The sequence below is a fragment of the Vicugna pacos genome, chromosome 2, assembly GCF_048564905.1.
Source record: "Vicugna pacos chromosome 2, VicPac4, whole genome shotgun sequence".
NCBI lineage: Eukaryota > Metazoa > Chordata > Mammalia > Artiodactyla > Camelidae > Vicugna > Vicugna pacos.
This window is the reverse complement of record NC_132988.1, coordinates 74892323-74910286: the sequence shown is the minus strand read 5'-3', so window position 1 is coordinate 74910286 and position 17964 is coordinate 74892323. Positions and strand designations below refer to the sequence as shown.

At 36.6% G+C, this 17964-nt stretch overlaps 1 protein-coding gene and 1 long non-coding RNA gene across 2 annotated transcripts; one reads left to right on the top strand and one right to left on the bottom strand.

Annotated features, from left to right (window-relative positions):
- Window positions 1–2196: 2196 nt before the first annotated feature.
- On the bottom strand, window positions 2197–16516 carry LOC140700250 (uncharacterized). Its single transcript, XR_012078616.1, has 3 exons — window positions 16255–16516; window positions 14679–14772; window positions 2197–2398 (listed from the first exon to the last, which is right to left on the bottom strand). It is a non-coding gene; the product is annotated as an uncharacterized lncRNA (long non-coding RNA).
- On the top strand, window positions 6414–8303 carry GK2 (glycerol kinase 2). Its single transcript, XM_006198224.3, has one exon. It carries the CDS (start codon window positions 6454–6456, stop codon window positions 8113–8115), a length of 1662 nt encoding a protein of 553 aa, XP_006198286.1. The 5' UTR covers window positions 6414–6453; the 3' UTR covers window positions 8116–8303.
- Window positions 16517–17964: the final 1448 nt, after the last annotated feature.

Below are 17964 nucleotides of genomic sequence, written 5' to 3'. Positions count from 1 at the left end.
TTTAGTGATAGAATGTCACATATGTAACAGAGGAAAAGTCCACCACCATCTCACTCCCAACAAAACAGAGCTCTCCCCAAATGCAATCACACCCTGAAGAATGAAAGCTGGCAACCCTAATTCATATATTACCTTCCAGGGTCAATCAGATTTTATAAGTAAATATATATGACTGAAATGACTGCTCCTTGCACATCATTTCTCTTCCACTGACTTAAAATAAAAATCAAGTTTCACTGAACAACATTTTCTTAAATCTATAAATGTTAGAAAGGGGCAAGTTCCTTTAGAGTACCAAAATTGTACCCGTGAGAAAAAAAAGAGCCTGGGAAGTAATCTGACTTGCTAAAGATCATAAAGCTAGTTAGAGTCAGAGCTGAAATTAAAATCCTGATTTTTATTCTAGTTTTCCTCACATGATTGCATACAGGTATTCTTAAAATTATCTATATATTGCTGCTCTCTGGCAAATGTGATAATGACTAGATATAGACCAACAATCATAATTGGAGAATAACTCTTGGTCAAGTTATTTATTAGAATTCTAGTATATGATAACTGTAATTTTGTAAATAGTGAGGCTGAGATTTTGATATTGATACTACTACTAATGTGGATTTGAGTCACAAATTTGCAGTGTTAGTGAACAGTGACTTTAAGAAACTAGGTAGCACACTGCTACAGCAAAAGGTGTGTAAACATGGCTCTAATGATGACTCAGCAACAATAACCCTCATTTTTCCAAGTTTAGTTTGACCTCCAGCCTCTGCAGGTTCTTTATTTTGTTGACATAAGTAAATAACATACACATATCAAAAAAGTGCAAGAAACCTTCCCATTAAGTTGCTTTAATGTGTTTGGTCTCTTGTAAAGTATGTGCAGGCATCTCACCCAAAATCCACTAGGACAATACGCAGCAGAACACTTTATTGACTAAAGCCATATTCAGATGCCCATTAGACTCTCAAGAACAAGCCACAGACTCTGATTCTCCTCTCAGGCAGAGATCTGCCACAACCATGCCTTTCACAGAAGGGTTTGCAAGCTCCGGGTCTTGTGCAAGGGACATGATCAAAATAACCTATTTCTCTCCCAGATTTCTTTTTCTCCATCCAAGTAACAAGCAATAAAGGAACATGGTGGATGGTAAGTGGACAGAATCAAATAAGTTACTAATTTCATCTTCAAGAGAGATTCTTTTGCTCACTTAGTCAGCAACAATGAACGACAGCCAGGCTTTAAAATTAAACACTTTCTTCCCCCCAACTCCTACACACACACACACACACACACCCCAAGGAAAGATTTAATGTCCATATATTTTTTTTCAAAAAAAAGATAGGGGTGGGCAAGACAGAGCATCTTTCACATTCCGCATTTTCAGAGTAAGTATCCAACACGACTTGCCATGATAACTAAATTTATTATTAACTGTGTATTTCATGATGTTAGTGACAATATGTTAATGTGATTTTTCACGTCCTCCTGCAGTGAACAGATGGCTCCTTTTACTTTACTTTCCACATCAAGTGTGATTATTTCTTGGTGCCAAAAGCCACCTGCCGCTCCTCGGTCTCCAGTCTAATTTTTTATGTTGGTAAAACACAGCAGGACTTGTTATCAGTTGGATGGCATCTTAATAAAAGGAGACATGCCAACATATTGACATCATGTTCAAGGGGAAATTTCAGCCCCTTCAAACTCTTAACCCCCTTCCCCTACCCCCTTTCAAAAAGTGAGGGAGAAAAAGGAAAAAAAAAAAATAGATGCAAAGACCCCACCAGTTTCAAGATGCTGGATTACAATTGTTGGGCCTAGAGCCAGGATGCTGAATTGGCCTCCCTTTGTTCCTAAACCCAAGCACCTCACTCAGGGCTCTGATCTTTCATCCTGTGTAATGATAATTAGCCGTAACATATTCCAAAGTCAAATGTAAGCAGGAATACATTAACATTGAGATCAGTGTCAGGGCAATTTTCACTGGGAAAATGACAAAGAACGCACACATACACACATACACAATCAAAAGTTTCAAGATTCAAGCATTCATACAATCACTTTCATGGCTGTGAATATTAAACTCATTGGCTTGTCTGTTATGAGTGCTTGCCTAGAATGCCAAGGCCTCCTAATGCGGATGCAGTGACTCCCACAGCCCATGCTTAACAGAAAAAACATGAGTAATAAACCACGGTAGCTTGCTTTAATTTCTCCATTCTTTATTAGAACAAAGAGGGATAGTACGTTAGGTGATTTGTGGTCTACGAAGAGGTCTTCCAGGCGATTGGATGGCATGGCTCTCAACAGCTGGTCCAGCACATTTGGGAACAGCATGTAGAAAAATGCATCACTGTTTTGAAGATTACCAACTGTGATGATACATTGGTCATGACACAATCTAAAAAATGTTAAGTTTCCTAGTCACAAACTATATAATTCAATGCCCTTACCATCGGGGTACACACTCTCAAATTCAAGACAAGATATGTATAAATTTGGTGAAATCAAAACTTCTAAAACTGATCCCCACTCATCAGAGATTGAAAAGAGTAACAGCATTCTTCAATGCCTGATATTTCTTGTTAAAAGCCAAGGAGTTAAACCTGCAGTTGGCTTTCTAAGATGTACAAGTTTTATAAAAGGCAGGAAAAAAATTTCCTACAATAATGATTCACAATGAATGGTTTTCTTCAGGAGAACAACACACCACAGAATCTCTCAAATTAACATAAATTTGTTATTGATGCCTTTATTCTTTTCAACTATCCCTCCAAACAAAAGAAACTGTATGAAATAGATCTCTGCTAACTGTTTTGCAGCTTTTTATTTGCATTACATTTTCTCAGTATCTTGTTATAAAAATTTGCAAACTATAGAAAAGTTGAAAGAACCAACACCATTTTATCCACCACATGGATTCTACAGATTCTACAATTAATATTTTACTATACTAATTTTATCATATAGTTTTTCATTTATCCATCCTTTTATCTATTCATCAATCTACCTTAACATATTAGATTGTAAAATGAACAACCAATAGCGCATTCAACAATCAAAATTAAAATTAACTTGACTTTATGATAATTAAAGTGAGAATCATATATAATGGTGTTCATTAACTCATTCAATAAATATTCCTTGAGTTTCTGCTTAGGGTCAGGCATGGTTCTAAATGCTGAAGATACAAGATTGAATAAAACAGCCAAAATACCTGCCCTCATTGAACTTTTAATTTGGTGGGCTTGACAGGAGAAAAATAATAATTAAATGAATGGCTCTCTAAAACAAGATGTGCAAAGGAAGATATGTCAATATACACAAGTAAACTTAGTCAGGATTGTTCTTAGATGTGATAACAGTAGGAAGAATGTTTTATGCATTGCTATATTATTGCCTAAAATAGAGCCCATGTATATTTGTCAAACTACTGAATTAACAAATTTGCATTTGTGTGGAATATAATACAAATAAAGTAACTTCCTTGTAAAGTATAATGTCTTAAAAAGTAAGGTAGTTTCAATGATTATTTCAGATGTGCTTAAATTAAAATACAGTGAGGCTATTATAGACTAACAATCAAAAGATTTTTATGTTTTCAATTTTTTTCAATGAAAAAATAGTGGAGTTAGTTTAACCTTAGTTTAAACAAACAAACTTAGTCAGCTTCGGTTAAATCCATCAACAGTTTGTAATTACTCTAAGACAGTTAAATAAATCTGGTCAACTTTTCTTTCTAAACTAAACAGAGACACTTATTATCTGATTATTTAGTGGCTATAACTTATTAACAGTGGAAGTAATCTGTAAACCAGTTCTTTATAAACAGAACTAATGACTATATATATGTTGTTTGTATTAATGACAAAATGCTTAAAGTATCCCTAGGTTCAAAAACTAATGTGATTGGGAACATTTGTGTGCATATACTAGAGTGGTAGGGGAGAGGGGAAGTAGAAAAAAAACTTTGGGTCAAATCTTTTTCTTGAGTAGATTAATCTATATATAGAATGTTTACTACTGCCAAATACTTGGGAAGAAAAAAATATTAAAACAATTTTAAATTTGTTCCACGTAAATTAAAACACAGTATGATATACAGGCATATTGGTAAGTACTGCCTCTAAATTTTTGCTTAGAAAATTTCTGGCTAAATTTTTAAAATTTAACAATGATATTATCTGGAAAAACTACCACCTTCTGATGATTTCAATCCCCTACTATTCAAATTAAGTCTGGTTGCTAATTTTGCTTTTCTAACTTCATAAAATTCCTTAAAAGGGCTTACTTAAAAGGAAAATATGATCCAGTTAAAACAGTAAAATAATAATATTATTGTTGATTTTTATGGTACTATTTTGTTCTATCAGTTTCACTAAGGATAAACAAGCTTCATCCTTGAGATACCTTAAAAGTATAGTCTATGGCCTAATGCAGAAAACTGCCATTCACTGAGTGGACATTTCATAAATTTAAATAAATATTTATTCACCAACTTTACAACCAATCTGAAAATTTAAACTTCTATTCAGTAGATTTCCACTCTTGCAAAGATGGAGTACAGAGATTAGATTTATCCTCACTTGAAACAATTAAAAAATGGACAAAATACATGAAACAGTTCACATAAGTCAAAAAATACGTTAACAGTTTACAAGATGCTGGATAGCAGGCAATGAAGAAGAGTGATCTCTAAGAGACAAGAGACAAATAGCATGAATACTATGATTTCCCCAGCCTATTGCTGTGAGTGAGTTTGGGGCCATGGCCCTGGGAGGGGAAACCCAGGTGGAGCCCAGTGGAAACCCTGTAGTGAGGAGATGAAGCTGAGCATCCAGAGAGACAAAGGCAGCTAGATTCTATAGGACGTGGTACTAGAAAGAGTTGCATAGGAAGAGAACTCAGGAGAGCTTTAGAGTCCCCTTTAAGTATTCAGTTGAATACTGATCAGTGCACATGCGTGAGGAAACTACATGTGGCTGGGGAGAGAAGCAAATGAAAAAACTAAAGATTAACAGTATCCGCTATTTACGTACAATTGGAAACAGGGACTATTTCCACTAGCTATAAAAATCTCATTTTTCATGGGTCTTGGGTAGAGTACATTGAAGGATATCATCACAGGTAAGGGGAATAATTAGCCCCAGATTAAAAACCATCTTGTTTCATCTAACAAATCTTAAAGACAAGACCCAAAAGAATCAAATTGTTTCCATGAAACTTAACTGCATCCCAAAACAATGCTCAAGGTTTATAGGAACACAAAAATAACCAGCAATCCAATCAGGTAAAATTCACAATGTTTGGCACCTAATCAAAAATTATCAGGCAAGCAGAAAAATACAAGCCATAATGAGGAGAAAATTAATCAGTCAATACTGAACCAGAACTGCCACAGATGTTAGAATTAGCAGAAAATGAAATTAAAAGTTATTTTAAGTGTATTCCATGTGTTCAAAAAGCTAAGTAAATATTTTTAAAAATCCAATTGAACTTCTAGGGATGAAAACTACAATGTGTGAGTTGAAAAATACACTAGATAAATTAATAGCAGATTAGACAAAGGAGAAAACATTAGTAAATGAAGATACAGCAATGGAAACTAAAATGAACCACAAAAAAATACGATAATTATAACGAGTAGAGAATCAGTGAACTATGGGATAACTCCAATGTACTTAATTGGAGTCCCTAAAGCAAAGAAGAGAGAGAAAATAAAACATATTTATAGAAATAATGGCTCAAAGCTTTCCAAATTCGATGAAATCCATAAACCCAGAGATTTAAGCAGCTCATTCAGCTCCAAGCACAGAAAAGAAGAAAACTACACCAAGTAATAGCATCATAAAACTGACAAAACCACTGATTAAGAGAAAAAACTTATAAAGACATCTTATAAGTTTGACAGTGAACTTCACACCTGAAACAACCCAAAAGACGGTGGAGCAAGTTTCAAGGTGCTGATTTTTAAGGAAAAAAAGTAAGAATTCTATACACAGAGAAAACATCTTTAAGTAGTAGATGAAATACTTTTCAGATGTTCAAAAGTTGTAAGAATTCATTTCCAACAGACCCACAGTACCATAAATATTGAGGGAAATCTTAGAGACAGAAAGAACATGGTAATAAAATATCAATCCTCACAATAGCATGAAGAGTACAGGCAACTCTAATTATGTGAATAAACACATGATTTTTTAAAAACTTATACCGCCTTAAAAGACACTTGAGTGGCTGGAGGCAGAGCCTGGGCCAAAGGAGGGGTGGAGTGAGATGATGCAGTGCCAGTTAAACGGCAAAGGTTGCCCCAAGTGGCTCCAGGTTCTGCCGCAGTCACTGCGCCTGCGCCTTCTGCTCCAGACGCTCCGACTGACGTCCTGCGCACCCCTCCCCCACCAACACCTCATCACCCGGGAAACGGTACCAGAGAGTCTGAGCTGCCGGACTGGTTTCATGGCAGCTCCGAAGCAGGCAGTTGTGGGGCCGTTGGTAGGGGCAGTGGTCCAGAGTACTAACTCCACTCATTTTCTGGTTTTCAATTCAAAAACAGCGGAACTACTTAGTCACCATCAAGTGGAATTAACACAAGAGTTTCCAAAAGAAGGATGGGTAGAACAAGACCCTAAGGAAATTCTTCAGTCTGTTTATGAATGTATAGAGAAAACATGCCAGAAGCTTCAAGAGCTGAATATTGATAAATCCAACATAAAAGCTGTTGGTGTCAGCAATCAGAGGGAAACCACCGTGATCTGGGATAAATTAACTGGGGAGCCGCTCTACAATGCTGTGGCGTGGCTTGATCTAAGAACCCAGTCTACTGTTGAGAATCTTAGTAAAAAAATTCCAGGAAATAATAACTTCGTCAAGTCCAAGACAGGCCTTCCACTTAGCACTTACTTCAGTGCAGTGAAACTTCGGTGGATTCTTGATAATGTGAGAGAAGTTCAAAAAGCTGTTGAAGAAGGTAGAGCTCTTTTTGGCACCATTGATTCATGGCTTATCTGGAGTCTGACGGGAGGAGTTAATGGAGGCATTCATTGTACAGATGTAACAAATGCAAGTAGGACAATGCTCTTCAACATCCATTCTTTGCAATGGGATAAAGAACTGTGTGACTTTTTTGAAATTCCAATGGACATTCTTCCAAGTGTCTGGAGTTCTTCTGAGATCTATGGCCAAATGAAAACTGGGACCTTAGAAGGTGTGCCAATATCTGGGTGTTTGGGGGACCAGTCCGCTGCATTAGTAGGACAAATGTGCTTCCATGAAGGACAAGCCAAAAACACATATGGAACTGGCTGTTTCTTACTATGTAATACAGGTCGCAAGTGTGTGTTTTCTGAACATGGCCTTCTGACCACAGTGGCTTACAAACTAGGCAAAGACAAGCCAGCATGTTATGCATTGGAAGGTTCTGTTGCTATAGCCGGTGCTGTTATTCGCTGGCTAAGAGACAATCTCGGAATTATAAAGACCTCAGAAGAAAGTGAAAAACTTGCTAAAGAAGTAGGTACTTCTTATGGCTGCTACTTCATCCCAGCCTTTTCGGGGTTATACGCACCTTACTGGGAGCCCAGTGCAAGAGGGATAATCTGTGGTCTCACTCAGTTCACCAATAAAAGCCATATTGCTTTTGCAGCATTAGAAGCTATTTGTTTCCAAACTCGAGAGATTTTGGATGCCATAAACCGTGACTGTGGAATTCCACTCAGTCATTTGCAAGTGGATGGAGGAATGACAAACAACAAAGTTCTTATGCAACTGCAAGCAGACATTCTGCATATTCCAGTAATAAAAGCCTCTATGCCTGAAACATCTGCACTGGGAGCTGCCATGGCAGCAGGGGCTGCAGAAGGGGTAAACGTTTGGAGTCTTAAACCTGAGGATTTGTCAACTGTCATGATGGAACGGTTTGAACCACAGATCAAGGCCACAGAAAGTGAAATTCGTTATTCTACATGGAAGAAAGCCGTGATGAAGTCAATGGGTTGGGTTACAGCTCAGTCTCCTGAAAGTAATGAACCCACTATGTTCTCCACTTTGCCCTTGGGTTTTTTTATAGTGAGTAGCATAATAATGTTAATTGGAGCAAGATACATCTCAGGTATACCATAATAACAACCAAGCCTGCATTCCCAAGATGTGAGCTTTTCACAAAATGAAAAAAATCCAGCAATTCTGTCTCTTAATGTGATGACGCTATCACAGACTCTGATTTTATTTATAAACCAATTGCTGTGTGACTTATGAAAACCCTACAAGTAGACCTGTGGCTAGAAATAAACAAATTACAACAGAAAGCACTCTAGAAACATTTGATGTGTTTTTTTAACATGGGCAGTTAAAGTCGGGTCAGCCACTGGGAGTTAACCCTCTCCATTGTCATAAAATCCTCCTGCTCCATGCCCTCTAAAATGTAGAATATTCACATTCTGCCTGTGGAATTCTTCATCAAACATTTTCTAACACTTACAGACCAGGATTGGGTTCTCTGCTACACACTCTTGATTAAGAGGTGTTACTAACCTGCTAAAACTGAAGGCCATCTTGTTACAGTTGTCATCATTTTTAATGGACCCCAAAGTCCTCTTTTGTACATATTAGGGAAACCACAATACCATCATTGAATGTATAATGGAAACATAATTTTTTTTTACAGTAGAAACTTAGTTTTCTCATAGGTTAGATATTTTCCGGGAACATATTTGTCAAATAAAATTCTTCAGACATTTTACATTTTAATTACACTGATTTGCTGTGTATATCCTATACTGAGAAGGACATGTTTTCCTTTGTTTTTTTTCTTTTCATCTTTCCATTTTATGTACTTTACTTGGTATGTATAACATATATGCTTATATACTTCATACAGAGTAGTCTATTTATAAAGTAAGTTATATGAAGGATAGTGTTAGCTGGACCACTACATACACAAATATTTTAGGGTAAACATTTATATATATTTTAGAGCAATGAGTATGCATACTATTTATCAGAAGAAACTTTTTTTAAAAAGAGGTGGTATTTAAAGTGTAAGTATAGTTTATGTTGGTAAAAAAGTGTATTATGATTTCAACTAAATTTCTTACACCTTAACCTTTTTATTTAATTGCCTTAGCTGGATATATGCTGGGGGGAAAAAAAGGAAAAAGCTGTGGAATACTACAGTAAGCACTATTTTCAAGCAGGAAAAGAGAACTGGTTACTCAAACAAAACTAATAATATAGTATGGAGTTTAAGCATATGTAAAAGAAAACAAAAATAGCAAAAAAAAGTTAAAAGTAGATAAATGGGAGTGTAATATTGTAAGGTTCATATACTATATGGGAAGTGGTATAATATCATTTCAATTACTGCTAATTAAATACTTTAAATACTAAAATAACAAAACAAAAAGTTAAAATTGATAAGCAAAATGAGGTACATAAGCCAGAACTATAAAAATATCCATTTGATCCAAAAGAAGGCAGGAAACAGATGAAAAAGAAAAAAAAATAGATAGGAGAATGGAAAACAATAGCAGGAAAATATATTTAAACCTAACAACACCAGTAAGCGCATTAAATATAAATGGTCTAAATACCTCAAAAGGCAAGATTATCACATTAGATCAAAAAGACTCAACTATATACTGCCTCCAAGGAACATGTTTCAGAAAAAAAAATAGTCAAAAAGAAAAAGGATTAAAAAAAGATATACCATATTCATATTAATGGAAAGAAACCTAAAGTGGCTATGTTAATATCAGAAAGCAAATTTCAGAGCAAAGAATGTTATCAGTGATAGATAAGGTCATTTTGCAATAATAAATTAGCATCAATTCCTTAAAGAAACATAACAATCCTAAATATTTATACAGCTAATAACAGAGCTTCTCCATTCTGCCCTTGGTTTTTTTTTTTATAGTGAGTAGCAAAATATATAAAGTAAAATCTGACAGAACCGAAAGAAAAAGGAGAAAAATCTACAATTATACTAAGAGACTTCAACATCTCCTCCACATTTAATAGAATATATAGACTAATAAGATATAGATTTGAACAACACTACCAACTTAACATATAACATACCACCCAACAGTAGGAGAATACATATTATTTTCAAATGCATTATGAAACATTCACCAAAGTAGACCTCATTTAGGCCAACAACCAAGTCTCAATGAATTTAAAAGGATTTCATATAAAGTATGCTGTATGAGCACTTTAGAATTATAAATCAGTAAAAGGTTTCTAGAAATCCCCAAATATTTGGAAAGTAAGTTTTTAAATAATCCATGAGTTAAAGATATAAAAAGAAATAGAAAATATTTGGAATGAGAATACAACATATCAAAATTTGTGAGATACTACGAAAGCAGCACTTAGAAATTTCTGGGACGAAAGGCCTATATTAGAAGAGAGACAAGGTTTCAACCTCTATTTCTATCCTAAGAAACTGGAAACAGAATAGCAAATTAAACACAAAGTAGGTAGAAGAAAATTAATAGTGAGGAGCACAATAATCAATGATATAAAAATAGAAAAACAGTAACAAAAATCAATATAACCAAAAGTTGGTTTTTGTATAAATCAAAAATTGATTAACTTTAAGCCTAGACTGGACTAGAGAAAAGAGAAGGATGACAAAAATTATCACTATCAGAAATGATAGCTCCTAAAGATATTGAAACATTATACAGAAATATTGTGAAAACTTCATGCCAGTAAATTGACAACTTAGATGAAATGAACAAATTCCTTTGAAAACACAACCTTCCAAAACTCAAGAAAAAAACAGGTAACTTGAATGACCTTATATCTATAAGACATATTGAATTTCTAATTTAAAATCTTCACACAGAAAACTACAAGTCCAAATGGCTCAAATGATGAAGAAAAAACACCCATCCTACAGGAACTCTTCCAGAAAACTGGAAAGGAAGAAACACTTCCAAAATCATTCTGTGTGGCCAAGATGACAGCATTATTCTGATACAAACACCAAAGATTACCAAAAAAAAACGAAAACCTGCAGGTCAATATTCTTTACAAAATTTTTAGCAAATTAATCTAACAATACCTAAAAAAGATAAGACATTATGACCAACAGGGAGGAATGTAAAGCTAGGATAATGAATCAGTGTGATTATGTCTTAATATACTTCATCATATTAAGAAAGAAAAACTGCATGCGATATAACTACACACTGATTGGAATGCTTAAAATTAAAAAGAAAAAACATATCAAGTTTGGTAAAGACTTAGAGGAAATGAATCTCCCATATGATTCTACTGAAAATGTAAAATGATTACAAACATTTTAGAGAACAGTTTAGTAGTTTCTTAAAGAACTAAATACACATCTATCACATTATCCTAGGTATCTACCCCAGAGAAATTAAAACACATGTCTATACAAAGATTTGTTCATAGCACTTTACTTGTTATAGACAAAAACTGGACGTAACTCAAGTGTCCGCCAGCAGGTAAACAGATAAACCATGATATGTCCATACAATGGAAGGCTACCCAGCAACTATTGATACACACAACATAGATGACTTTCAAAATAATTAAGTCAAGAGAAATAAGCCAGACAAAAAGGAGTATATACATAGTGTTTGATTCCATTCATATGCAACTGTAGAAAATGCAAACTATTATTTAATAGCAGAGAGCAGATCAGCGGCTACCGGAAAACTGGGGGAGTGTCAGAGGGATGGGAATGAGGAGTGGGCAGGAAGAAGAAGGAGGCATGATTACAAAGGGGCACAAAGAAAACTGGGAGGGATGAATACGTTCATTATACTAATTAGGTGATGTTTCAAGGGTGAATATATTTGTCAAAATTAACCAAATTGAACACTTCAAATATGTGGCAGTTTATTAGATTATATATATTTATTATACCTCCAAAAAACATTTAAAAAAGAAAAAATTATCTCAAACTCTGAAGGATTATAGCCAAAGTTTGCTCAAGTCGGTTAATCCTTTCTCTGTCATGCATACTGACGTATCCTCTGCTTCTATGGTCTGCTAGCATGGGGTGTGCCAGTTCCTGTCACTAGGTCTATGAGCTTGAAGTCATTTGTGTGATTAGGCTGGAGAAATACATGATAATGTCTAGTATCATTTAAAACAAATTAATTTCCCATTTCATTTATCTGTTCATAATTCTCAGTCTGGCACCCATTGCAAATGACCTTATGAAGAGTCACAAAGATGTCATAAGAAAATCAAGCTAAAAGTCCTCAAACTCAGTATCTCATTCTCATTTCTTCAATATTATACTCCTGTGATTACAGCTGTCCCTTTTTTTTATATCTTTGCCTTTATAAGTCTCATTTTCATAATTTAACATATATATTGGTAAATTACAGTACTCTGCCCCAAGGCTATAAAGGAGCTTCTGTATATTCTGTTATAAAATTAGCTAATTAATAATTTCTCTATATTGCCACTAAGCAGAACTACATGGTTAAATTATGATGATGGGGTCTCACCACACACATGTTATGAAACAGCAAGTCATCATTTAACATCAGGCATATGTGTGAGTGAGAGAGGACAAGCTCGAACACTTACCAGGAGAATGAAAAGCAGCTAATTCTGAGACTAGTTTCCAAAGATGCAGTTTGCTAACTAAAACAAGTAAGTTGTGGCTGTGAGGGGAGGGGGTCAGTAAGGAGGGAGAGAGAGAGGAAACCAAAGCCATGTAAGGAAAGGAATGTTAGAGGTACCCAAAGAAAAACAAGCTGTACTAGTAACTCTAACTAAAGACATCCTAATGTGGTATCCACATAGAAGCAGCTCTAGGAGTGGCAACAGAATACACCAGACTTGAAGGGTAAGTGTCTTCCCCTCCTTACCAAGAGAATCCTAAATTATTATGTTTGTGCCTTATTTCTGGTGCTTATATTATCATTTTGATATTAATACCCATAAGCTCACAGGGAAGCTGTTGATTCACTCTCTGGTAAGCCCTTGTTCCCAACACATAAGTATAAACATTACAGTAAACAATCCCCATTTATCTGGAACATTATGAATCTATTCTATGACTGTTAGATATGGAAAATTTGTTTTCAAGCCTTTTTTTAAATTATGTGAACTAATAAGATCCCCTAGGGCAATCTTACAGCAAAGTCTAGAGTAAATACAATACCATCTCAGTCACCCACAGCTCTATGGTCTATTCTGATTGTTTCAATCAAAACAAAATGAATAAACTTAACATTTAAATATCCCCCCATAGTTTCCATCAACAACCTTTACAGTTCGATTTATTTGAGCCTTGGAGAAATTGCATGTGATCTTTGTCCTCTATGTGTTTAGCATACATTACAGTTCATTATCATATCAGCCCTCAATAAACTGAATTATTTTACAAAATGAAAAGAAAAGAAGGCCTTGACCTTTGGTAGGAAAAAAGTAAAGGGTGATACGACTATTAATTTTCTTATATTAAACTATGAAATTCAGTTCATTGTAAACAATCCACAATTCTTTCTTATATTCAGTTACTAAAGGATGTTTTTCAATTATCATAGGAAATCCAAGTTCGAAAAACATTTGCAAAATCAAAACCAGTGAGAAGACACTAAGTGTATGTCGACACTAGTAGCTTCAAGAGAGAGCTAGGCAAAAACCAAGATAAAAAATGTTCTAATGATTGCAAATAAGGATAACGCAGATCTGTCCAGCTTTCACCCTGAACTGAAAGAGGCAACATGCTTAATTACATGTCCCTGTTTCCACCTTTGTATGGCCTTAGCGAAGTGACCAGAGCAGAGGATGAGTAGACACCTTGGAGCAGGAAGCTTTGATTAGGGGGAGCCTCTCTCTCTTTCTCTCTGGTTGTAAGATAAGGTTTGTATTTTACTGAGTAAACTGACCACTTCTTCCCAGTTCTCTTTCAAACAGGCCACAGGTATCTACCATTAGCTCAGTTTCACAGTTGAGAACAATGAGGGAAAGAACAAGAAAATCACCTTCCCGATCCAAAAAGGGTATAGCTTTAGAATTTAAAAGATGATTCATCTGGAGAATATGATTACTTGCCTAGAATTTAGTATTTTCGAGAACAATTTTCAAAAACTCCAAGACCGCTTTCACAATGAAAGAAGAGCCTGTAGGAGGATGGGGCTTGACATAACACCTAGCTCAACATCTTCTAATACAAAAGAAATGAAAATTTTAAATAATTAGATGTCATAAAAACATGCTGGGAGCAAGACTAAAATCTAAGTTTTTATCTTCTAACATTCCCTTAGCTTCATCCAACTGGTAAAGCTCTTCTTGAACTTTGTCTACCTCAAAGAACTCTGTTATGACTTTTTACAAGATGAAAGTAAACGCAATAATAACTTATGAATTTCTTATGAAAGTCTTATGAAAGAATTATGTCTTGGCCAACAAATAATTTGGTGCACACTCACAGATCGTACACACATACAATTTTTATGGCCACTATAAGTTAGACATATTCTGGAAGATTCTGAACTATAATAGAATCATTTTCTGTTCTCCAGTGATTTTCTAGTCCTGAAAAAAATGTTTACAGACTCTTTGGGGAGCCATTTCCTTAGTCATAAAACATGGCAGAAAATTGGAGGTGAACTGGTAGATGTACTATTCCTTTCTACATCCAGAGCTTGCTACCCATCTCCCAAAAAATGATATCCTTTGAGACTTACCTGTTCATCCCTTCAGTTCAGGGAGAGACAGAAATTTCTTCTTCCTCCACCTCCTCTTCCTCTCTTCGTCCTCCTCTTTGTCTTTTTCTTTTTCCTGAAACAAATCCATTGAGTCATATCATATGGTATTTACTACTCGTATTCACAGACATCAAAAGGATGGCAATCTGTTTAATATCCTGCAGATGAACATGCACTAAAAAGCAGCATTGGCAATCAGGCACTCACTGCCCACTGGGCACCAAGCAGCAATGTGCTAAAGATCTGGCGTGTTGTTCCATAGAGAAGAATGACTTTCATTACAATTGTATCAAAAACAAATTATGTACCAAATGTTTGCCTAGATAAGTACTTGGAAGATCATTTATCTTTCATTCATCCCCTCACAGCTTCCACATTCCAGTGCTATTGCTGTCAATACTTTCTTTGCCTGTTTACATATATGTTCCTCTTCCATTTGTTTCTGTGAGTTGACTAGTTTCACCTCATACCAGCCTCAGCGTATATTATGAAAATCATACAATACCTCCAAATAAAAAGAACATGGACAAAAGGTGCATAATAAATCTTTCACAAAATAGTTTCTATAGCATCTCCTCTTGTCTCATTTTGCCATGTAATTGGAGAATGGAAACATTCACTTTACATTTTCCATCTGTTAGACACTGCTAGAAGATAACATAAGACTTAGAAAGACAAAACTTTAAATTTAAAACAGATCCCTAATAAATTTTAGTAAGAAATTAGTGATCTTACATATCAGGCCACTTCTTTTAAACATTTAGAAACTGGGGTCCAAAGGAAGAGATGGTCCAAGGTCTCACATCTGTTTTGAGCCTGGAAATGCTGGGATTAGAACCTGGGCCAGGAGGGGGTAGGGTTCTTCTCTAAATATGCCAAATTTTCTTTGAAGATTTCACTTTTAAAAACAAAAACTGCTGATTTTTGCTAAGATGAGATTTAGAGATATTTAGAAATGCTGTGGCAATTGCACAAGATTTTCTCAACATTCAGAATTAAGTTCCTGGGAACCATCCTGGAGGAACTGATTTTAAAAGGTCTCTACTCTGTTTCTTCCCCTTCATTCACACTTTCTTAGTTCAAGCATCATCATTAATGGTGCCTGATACACTACAGTCACCAAACTTTTCCTTCCCATCTCTCAGATTCATCGTCTACATTTCCACCATGGTTCTCCCTCCCTTCCTGTTCCCTTCCCATCTCTGTCTCTGACTTTACATAATTTATTGTTTCTTTTCCAGCACCCCAGACCTGTTGGAATGCCTCCCCGCCGCCACCCCCACCCCATCATCGCTACCCTAGTAGGGAGCCCGCGGGCCTGCAGGCCTTCTGGCCTTCTTAGCTCCAGGCAGAGCCTTCTCGGTCTCTCAGATGCAGGAGCTGTTGAGAGGCACAGGAGGGCACGAGGGGCCGATCTCCAGCTCCTCGTTCTCTCCAAGCCCTGCTGGTGGTTTTCATGAACGTTCTTTGGGCTTCTTCCTCTAGTCGCTGCTCCACAACAGAGAATGTTTATGAGCTCTGACCTTTTGATCTTGCTACACGGGTTCTTAATTACCTGCGGATGCAGGCAGTCAAGGCAACGACTGGGGCCTCCAGGATGCTGGGGTCTTCAGGTCTGCCGCGACCCTGTTCACCAGCTGCTCGGGCCTGACTTTCAGCTACGTATTCCTTTTCGCATCTCCGAAGACCAGAGTCTATTCCGACATGTCAACGCTCCTGTTCCTGAGATGTTCTGGCGGTCCTGGAGCGGCGCGGGAGGAGGAGGAGGAGAAGCCGCCCCCGCCCCGCGGCTGGACGTGTAGACAGACACAACACTGGGCCCGCGCCCGAGACGGACTAGAACGCGAAGCCGCCTCGGCGCGGCGCCCTACGGTGGCCAGCAGGGGCCACGCGGCCTCTCCGACCTTCGTCGCCCTCAGGGCTTCGCGCTCTGACCCGACAGCTCTCCCGAGAACAAAGATCTGACCATTTCACCTTACCGCTTTAGATGTGCTAATTGCACCATTTCAGCATTTAAGATCCGAATACCTATAGTCTGTCCTGGACCCGTTCTTCTGGATTCCCTTCTCTTGTCTGGTGATCTTTTCACCCACCGGGCTGCTAGGTCTTCCTAGGAGCTGTCAAAGGATCTCTACACTTTTTCTAGGCAGACAAAATTAGAGATGAAAAATACGACTATGTTTATGGTGTTTTCCCCTTTCACAGGATGAATATCATTCTTTCGTCTTAAAAAGCAGATGTTATCTTCACTAGTTACGGGTGAAAAATGGGATTCTTGGTGAAATTTAAAGGTCAGAGAAGTATGTCATTAACCTGTCTCAGAAATCAGTTCCTGTGTTATAATTTTTCAGAAAGTATAATAACTACTTACTTCGGTTTGTAGTATTTCTCGTTCTATGCATAGCTTTTCATTAGTTTGCTTCACTTAACCCTACTGCATTCTAAAAATAACTGTACCTCAGTCATATCTATCAAATTTCCTAATTTTTAAAAGCCCTTATATCCAGTCCATAATGCCTACCATTTATTCCAAAATCAATTTTTCATTACCCTTTGTCTTTTTTCTAATTAGTTTGATGCTTAGTTCAGTTTACAATAGCTAATTCATGTGAGTTTTTCTTTTCTAACCTTTAGTTTCTTCTCACTGACCACAAGAAAAATTTCTGAATAAAGAGGGTTTATCCTTGTAGTAATAATCTCTCATAAAAATCAGATTACCAGCCTTAGTCTGGTCATATAATAAAGCTTATCAATGAACCAATCCATAATATTTGTTAAATTTCCCCTGTGAACGAAAAATACTGCAAACCATATCAGTGGACAAAGAATGCTGAAATCATCAAGTCATCAGCGGCTGCCGCCACCCCCCAGTAAAGACAAGCCTGCAGCCCAGCCTCTGCAGCCACTCACAATGGTGCACCCTGAGGGGACTCAGAATAAGAAAGGACAGGATACTGGCCCTAGATAGCTAGGTGCTTGTCAAAGGAATGAATTCAATGAGCCCAAATGTTTGCTTCCTCCCATACATAGAAAAGCACTAAATTCTTTAACTTGAGATGCCTGGTTTTCTTTAGATAACAAGTGATCTTTTATTGTTCCAATTACCTGGTCTTTGTTGTAAAGCTCCTATATATCCTAGCTGCTTCCCTGCCTCTTAGAAGCAGTCCCTCAGAGCGATCTGAGAGGCTGTCCTCCTGGCTTGAGTCCTCCCACCAAATAAAACATAACTCTCAGCTTTTAGGCTGCGCATTTATTTTAGTCAATA